At 47.9% G+C, this 8,468-nt stretch overlaps 1 protein-coding gene across 1 annotated transcript; it reads right to left on the reverse strand.

Annotated features, from left to right (window-relative positions):
* Positions 1–2,111: 2,111 nt before the first annotated feature.
* Positions 2,112–4,406, reverse strand: LOC119309338 (probable inactive receptor kinase RLK902). Its single transcript, XM_037585361.1, has one exon. The coding sequence runs from the start codon at positions 4,246–4,248 to the stop codon at positions 2,287–2,289; it is 1,962 nt and encodes a 653-aa protein (XP_037441258.1). The 5' UTR covers positions 4,249–4,406; the 3' UTR covers positions 2,112–2,286.
* Between the last annotated feature and the right edge of the window lie 4,062 nt (positions 4,407–8,468).

The following is an 8,468-nucleotide window of genomic DNA, read 5'->3' on the forward strand; positions in this document are numbered from 1 at the left end:
CACCTCATTTGCTGCCCGTTTGTCTGCAAAATGGACCAATCAACCAACCATCGAACCATTAGTTTTATTATCTGAAAAGGATCATTAATCATTTTTCTCTCAAAAACAATTGCATTTCTACTTTTCCAAATTGCCCAGAATAAAGCAGAAACCCCAATCATCACCATTTTCTTGTTTCTTTGTAAAATTTGCTAATCCATCCCCCAAAACACTCTTTAACATTTAAAGGATGTCTTCAGACCACAAACACATCTGACCAAGCTCCAAAGCAAAGAAGCCGCAGAGCATGTGAACAGTAGATGATCAATAGATTCATCTTGTCCACAGAACACACATTCTTTCCCCCCTTTCCACCCTTTTCTGAGTAAGACATCCCTAGTCAAAATACTCTTCTTATTTACTAACCACAAGAAGACTTTAATTTTTGCAGGAACTTTGATTTTCCAAAGGTATTTCTGTGGAAATTTCAAGCCTGACGTAATCAATTTTTTGTATAAAGATTTAACAGAGAATTTTTTATCAGCAATGAGGGTCCATTTGATCTTATCTTTTCCCCCATTCATTTTAATCTTTTCACATCTACTTTTTAAAGCATTCCACAACTCCAGAGTTTCTTCATGCAGTGTCCTTCTAAATTTGAAACCCTTCCATCCTTTTTGGATGGCCTCATACACAGTAATTTTGTGATCAAAACAAATGTCATATATTCTAGGATAGGCATCTTTTAAGGGCTTGTCATCCACCCAAGTATCCTCCCAAAATCTAATGTTTTTCCCCTCTCTAGGTTCTTTTTCCACAAATTTGTAGAAGATATTCTTAATATTCAATAGACTAGTCCAGAACTGAGAGTCTCCAGGTTTTTTTCCATTAGAGCTAGACATTCATTTTTCCTATATTTTTCTTTTAGAACCTCTTGCCACATCCCCTCCTGTGTTTTCATTTTCCAGAACCATTTAGCCAGCAAGGCTATGTTCATCACTCCCTCCAATTAACTAAATGATATTTTCTGATATTCTCATCTTCTTGCCACATCAATCTTGCCCTGAAAAAATCAGCTTTTTTAATGATTCCTTTTGGGACAGCATAAAAGGACATCATAAACAGAGGAATATTAGTCAGTCAAGCTTGCACCAGGGTGATCCTGCCAGCAATAGATCCCAGCAGTTTCCCTTGCCAACACCCACATCTTTTCTCAATTTTATCTGTTACACAACTTCAATGTGTGTTTCTGATCCTAGTTTTAGATACAGGCATACCTAGATATTTGATGGGTAAATATCTCATTTTGCAAGTCAGTATTTCCTGGTAAAGCAATTGTTTTTCTTTAGCCTTTCCAAACAACATTAGCTCACTCTTATGAAAGTTTATTTTCAAATCAGACATCTGTTCAAAAGCCCCTAGTATAAATTTGAGGTTTTTCACACTTTCTTCCTCATCTTTGATCAGAAAGATGGTGTCATGGACATGGAGTTTGTGGAGCCTCAAAATTTGTATGCCGGTCGTTGGATAGCATCAAAACGCCTAGATTAGCGGTAGCAGTGACGTAATGGTCACAGAAACTTTTCGTTGCTCAGACCGTTCAAAGCTCCCGGCGCTGTGCAAGGCCCCGTCCCCCGGGTACTACCAGGGTCAGGGAGGTCAACTGAACTTTCTCATGCATATATGCATCGAAGCCACAGTGATCTAGACAGCATCGGTCAGAGAGAATCGTTCAGCGTTCAGAATTCACTCCATTCGTCAGACAACTAAATATGATGGTCTTGTCAGCGCCGCCATTTCTCACATTTTCTCACGAGCAGCCTCTCATCGCTTGCGAGACTGTGATCGCCGTCTTCTCTTTCCCGTTTGCCGGCCAGAACAGCGACAGTCTTTACCAGGTCAGAGAGTAGAAGCGTTCAACGTGTTGGTACGCGTACGCTGACGCTGCTGGAATAAAACGTCCATCCTGAAATGGACTCGCCGACTGTCGACTGATCGACCGCTTCAATCCGGGCGACTTAGCTGAAACAGTCTCCATTTGGCACCTAGCAGATCCAAATTGTTGGGGGCTGGGTGCTTGGGGAAACTTAATGAGTCTTAACTGTGATGAAACTAGTTGGGTCGGTAAACGATGAACAAATTATTGTATATTATACTTGAATTCATCCAGGAATTCGCAGGAAAACAACGAAGTAAACAGATTCTATGAACATGTTGAGGAATGCCAGTATAGTTTTGCACAGTTTGCAGCGGGAAACTGAAAACCAGCTACGGAAATGAAATGAACCACGGCGGCGGAGGCTACGGCTACGCCGAATGGTCGGCGGACACGCTGTGGAACTCGGCCGAGTCCGTCTTCCGCTGCACGCTGCCGACGATGTCCTCTATCCTCGCGGCAACCTCGGCCATCGCGGGCCGCCGGTCGGGCCGCCGCTCGGTGCACTCCGTGCCCAGCTGCAGCAGCCGCACCATCTCCTCCTCCACGAGCGCCTCGTTGGCGATGCTGGCGTCGAACACCTCGCCCGTCCACTCCTCCTGCACCACCGTGCCCACCCACTGCGGCAGGTCCGCGGCGCCGTCGCTCCCCGGCACCGAGTTCGCGGGGGCCTTCCCGGTGAGCAGCTCCAGGAGCAGCACGCCGAAGCTGTACACGTCGGCCTCCTGCGACGCCCTACGCGGGTCCGTCACCTCCGGGGCGCGATACCCCGTCACGCGCTTCAGCGGCACGCTGGCGCCGACGAGCTGGACAAGGCCGTAGTCGGCCACGTAGGCGCCGTCGCGCGCGTCATTGACGAGGATGTTGGACGACTTGATGTTGCCGTGGGACGAGCCGGCGCCGGCGCCGTGGATGAAGGCGATGCCGCGCGCCGACGCCAGCGCAATGCGCGCCCGCGCCGTGAAGTCGAGGCGCTCGCTGCCCGCGCCGTGGAGAAGGGAGGAGAGGCCTTTGGCGCTCACGAAGTCGTAGACGATGAGCTTCTCCTCCTTGCTGTAGAAGTACGAGCGGAGCGGCACCAGGTTGTCGTGGCGGAGCGCGCCGAGCGCGGCCACCGTACCGCGGAACTCCTTCTCCGGGATGGGCACCTCCCTCAGCCTCTTGACGGTCACCACGGCGACGCCGCCCTCGAGCGTGGCGCGGTACGTCGTGCCCAGCCAGCCCTTCCCGAGCACCTCGGCCGACGCGTGCAGCAGCGATTCCAGTTCGTAGGCCACCTCCGGCTCACCTCCCACGAACACCAGCTTCTTGGCGTCGCTGGCCGTCGGCTTCGAGGAGCGCGACGGCTTCACGCCGCTCTTCTCCGCCCTCGCCACGGACACCGTCTCCGGTGACGCGTCCTCGTCGCCGTAGGCCGCCGTCTCGGTGGAAGTGTCGGCCTTATTTGTCTTGCGACGACGGCAACAGAGCAGGAAGAAGATCACGGCGAGCACCACCAAGAGCGCCGCGACGGCGCCCGCAGCAATACCGGCGATCGCGGCAGTGGAGAGCTTGCTGCTCTTGCTGTCCTCAGGAGAGGCCGGAGGAGGCAATGGCAATGGAGACGGCGGTGGTGGCGGCGGCGAAGTGTTCGCGCACGGGCTTAGAGGGGCGCCGCATAGCGCTGTCCCACTAAAGGCGTTGGCCGGTCTTCCGGCGAGCGACGCTGGCACAGGGCCGTTGAGCTGGTTGTCGGACACGTTGAACAGCTGAAGATTAGGGAGATCAAGGTCGGCAGGGAGGGTGCCATTAAGGACGTTGTTCTCCAAGTACAGAGTGGCCAGCCGGCGGAGCTTGTTGAACTCCAGCGACACACGGCCAGAGAAACGATTATTCGAGAGGACGAGCCGCTGCAGCAAGCCGAGCGAGAAGAACCCCTCCGGTATCTCTCCGGCGAGCTTGTTGTCCTGGAGGTAGAGGTACCGGAGCTCCCCGCAGTTGCCGATGTCCGTGGGGATCCCGCCAGAGAGCGCGTTGGAGCGGAGCGACAGCGCCCTGAGCGCGGTGAGGTTGCCCACGGTCCCCAGCGGCAGCTGACCGATCAGGCCGGCGCCGGGGAGCTGCAGCGCGACGACGCGGCCGCCTCCGGTGCTGTTGTCGCAGCCGACGCCGCGCCACCCGCACGGCGAGACCCCGGCCGACACGTCCCACGGGAGCCCCGGGCCGACCGCGGCCCGGAACGCGAGCAGCGCCGCGCGGTCCGCGGCGAGGTCCGGCGCGGCGCACCGGAGCGCGGAGCACCACAGCACGACGACGAGAAGCAGGAGGCTGCGGCCGCGCCCACGCAGCGGCATTACCGGTCGACGAGAGCTGACGCGCAGCGCAGAGCCCGTTTCGATGGAGTTGGTCTCGTCTCGTCACCCGATGATCGTTCAACAGACGTAAGGACGATATGAAAATGCAGAGAGCTGCGCCTACGTACGTACTCTTTACTTAAGTACTCGGCCACGAACTACTCCTACTAATCTTAATCTAGTGCTAGCCCTCGGTGGAATGGGTGTGCGGCTATATTATAGGAAGAAGTCAAACCAATCTACGCGCCAAGATGGTCGATGCCGCTAGCACTCCACACATCGACCGGGAGCCATGGAATAGTTTTCGATGGAATAGTCGTCCGTGTCTTGGTGAGAGTTATGATGGGGATGTGTGGAATGGAAGCTAGTGCTTCGCACTTTGCAGGAAAGGGGACGATACGCTGCACGAATCGATTCGATTGATGTGTGCTACAGCTCGACCGGGATAGCTGTTGGCCGGAGCAAGCACGGCCATGGCCTTCCATTTGGAGCGTTTCCTTCGGACGTAGCACGTCTAGACCGCGTCCCTTGTGTCTAATCAGCTTAACCCGTCTCCTCGATCGTTCGCTGATTGCGTGCGGTACCGTACGCTAACGTGTGCGCCGGTGGATCGCATCACATGGAGGCATCGAGCGTGGCTGGATAGTGGTGGTAGACTAGCGGGGCGCGCGCGCCGGGCCGGGGGTTTAAATTACCATTTGCGTCTCGATCGGCGTCCCGGCGAGGGGGCGCGCGCGCGCGGGGAAACAATGGACGTGCGCGAGCGTGCGGGCGTGAGAGGCAAGGAAATACTACAAACAATTTACTATTTCGAGGGTAAATACTACAAATACTGTACTATCTATTTTAATTTTTATGAAAAGGGGCGCTTTATTACTTAAAAGGTTTAAGTATTACACTCGGTCTCTGCATAACTAAGATGCACACAGCCAAATAAAATCCTCTCGCACAGACAAAAAAATAAAAAAGCGGAATACAAAAAAACATGTAGAGTCCATATAACGCCTAAAGTGGAGGTGGACCAATTCTAAGATCATGTTGCCACCCAGTTTGGATAAAAGTATCCCTCGTCGTATCCTTCAATCGTGTATAAAAAAGCTATCTGGATGACTGACCATATAAACCGAGCCAATTTGCATTGGAAGAATATAAATATTTTATTGTCTCATCATGATGACAAAAAACACATTACAAACTTCCATGCCAATTCCTCTTGATAAGGTTATCTATAGTAAGAATGACTCCGCGACGGAGATACCATGCAAATATTTTATTCTTAAGAGGTATTTTCGTCTTCCAAATCTTTTTGTTATTATCAACTGAAACATTAGACTGGATTAATGCTTTATACATAGACTCCACTGAGAATTGTCCATTTCCATGTAGGTTTCATCGAAATACATCAGACCCATGTGACAGTTGCACCGTGGACAACCGTTGGAGCAGGATGTACCACGATTAGAGTTTGGGTCCAATTAAATCTCTTATGAACGTCACATTTGGCGGAAATGATTCCATTACAGTGGCAATAGTATCGCCCTTGTGACCCACAATGTTGTAAAGAGCCGGATATTGTTCCTGTAGTGTGGCATTTCCTAGCCACTTGTCCTCCCAGCATCTAATTTCCGAGCCGTCCTTAATCGAGAAGGATCCATAGGAGAAGAAATATTTCTTCGTAATCATTAAACCCGCCCAAAAATGAAAATCCCCAGGCTTTCAGTATACTTGGGTTTTCCATACACCATCTTTCGCCAGCAATTTAAACAACCATTTGCCGAGGAGGGCCCTATTCTTAACCTCAAGGTCATGAATTCTCAACCCGCCTTGGTCTTTGGGACGACAAACCACACTCTATTTAGCTAGCCGATATTTCTTTCGCTCGCTATCTCCTTACCAAAAGAATCTTGATCGGAAATAATCCTATCTATGTAGAACTCCTTTTGGCAACTAGAAGAAGGAAATCACATATAGTGTCATATTACTTAGTACTAAGTTTATGAGGACCAACCTTCCACACAAAGACAACAATTTATCTTTCCAACTGCTAAGTCTTTTTTGCAGCCTATCCTCGACGTGTTTCCATTCAGCATTTCTGAGTCTCCAACAATGTATTGGTATCTCCAAATATGTGATCGAAAACTGGCCCAACCACATCCAAACAGTTCAGCGTACAGGTGGGCCTCGATCTTGAGCCTCGCCAAAACAAAACAATTCACTTTTATGAAAGTTGATCTTTAGACCTGAGAGTTGCTCGAACGCTGATAAAATTAATTTCAGATTTCTCGCTTTCTCGAGGTCATGATCCATAAAGAGAATCTATCGTCGGCATATTGAAGTATAGAGAGACCGCCATCAACTACATGACTTACTACCCCATCAATTTGGCCATCAACCTTAGCACACTCAATCATGACCGCTAGCATATCCGCCACTGTATTGAACTAGTATAAGTAGCGCATGCTTTGCATGCTTAGAATCAGTTTTATCCCAATGTTAAATTTCATGATATGTCAAAACTTCATTATTGATTATCACAATGTTGCAAACTTATCTAGTTTTTTTTCAATATGGCAAACAATAAAAGAATTCAATAAGTCGTCCATTGAGATATATATGAATTATTACGTTGTGAGAAGAAAAATTATCTGACTATAAATTTTATTTAAAAATATTGAATTTAAAATTTTAAAAATGATACATACATGGGTCCGCATAAAAAAATCTAGAGAGATCAATTTCCATATTTGTTTTATTCTTGTACATTATCTTTGAACTGTGATATGACAAAATATAAATTACTACATGAATTGACTTCCTGTATGAAATTTTCTTATATACAGCAAAAGTGTTTTTTGTGAGGTACAACAGAAGTTTTTGTTTTGTTCTTATTTCCACCCCCTCAATATTGTCAAAAAAAATGTTTATAGTTGTGTTCCATGGTTGAGACTCTCTCGCTTCTCTTTCTCAATCCAAAACTCGCTAATCATCCCATTAAATATGCATATGCCAAGCACGATAATTTCCCAAGTCTGTCAGTACCTTGCACTACGGCCAACTCTAAGAACTCTCCCTAAACATCACCTCGTTCCTTGCTAATGTGATTAGCACACACGTCGTCGGGCGTTCACAGACTACCTGTCCATGCGTATGCTCGGCTCGGCCTGCTACACACACAGATGCACAACAGTAGCAAGCAGGTGACCTTTCCCTAAATTGATCGTCTATAGATGGTTTCGGAGAACAGCGGAATATTCACTGCTACTGTAGATGCATTGTAGCTAGTACTGTAGATGCGAATCCCAGAATTTTGAACCATTCGATGGACTATATCAATGGTTCACATTCACTGCCAGTCTTGAGATTTAAAATTTCATAACTGGTACACTATATAGTAGTATAGAAACAGCATGGGCAATATCGAGTCACCTTGTCGCAATCCCTTCTTTGTTTGGAAATAGTGTCAAACGTCATCATTGACCTTAATGGCAACACTATCTCCAGAAACAAAGCTATGGACTGCAGAAAATCCTTTCATTCCGAGAATCTGTTGAAGAATGGCCATTTGACTTTGCATAAGATTTTTCAAAGTCTATTTTGAGTACCACCTCATTCAACTTTTTCCGATGTAATTCATGGACCGTTTCATGAAGGATAACAACTCCATCTAGGATGTTTCTTCCTTGCATAAAAGCAGTCTGTGAAGGACGAATCACATGTCCGACAACCAGATTTAGCCTAATAGTCACAACCTTCGTGAATATTTTAAAACTAACATTAAAGAGGCAAATAGGTCTATATTGTTGTATCCTTTCAGCCTCATTAACATTAGGTAATAAAATAATCTCATCGAAGTTTAAGCGAAACAATTACAGATGGCCAGCATGTAGGTCGCTAAACATAAATAGGAGATCCAGCTTGATGGCATCCCAGAAGTTCTGATAGAACTCGGCGGGAAAACCATCTGGACCCGGGGCTTTGTTGTGCTCCATTAGGAAAACCGCCTTTCTAACTTCCTCCTCGGAGTATGGAGCTGTTAGAAGGCCGTTTGCCTCATCAGAGACCTGGGGATGTCATCTATTCGGGACTCATCCATTGAGAAGTTTCCTTCCTCTGGGGCTCTGAAGAAATTTTTATAATAATTAGTAATGTAAGATTTAAGTTGCTCATGCCCCTCAATCATGCCCTCGTCCTGTTGTACGGAATGAATATTTTTCTTCCGG

This window comes from Triticum dicoccoides, chromosome 5B, assembly GCF_002162155.2.
Source record: "Triticum dicoccoides isolate Atlit2015 ecotype Zavitan chromosome 5B, WEW_v2.0, whole genome shotgun sequence".
NCBI classification, from domain to species: Eukaryota; Viridiplantae; Streptophyta; class Magnoliopsida; order Poales; family Poaceae; genus Triticum; species Triticum dicoccoides.

Coding starts and splice junctions, on each gene's coding strand:
- LOC119309338 (XM_037585361.1), bottom strand. CDS start 4,248: ATGCCGCTGCGTGGGCGCGGCCGCAGCCTCCTGCTTCTCGTCGTCGTG.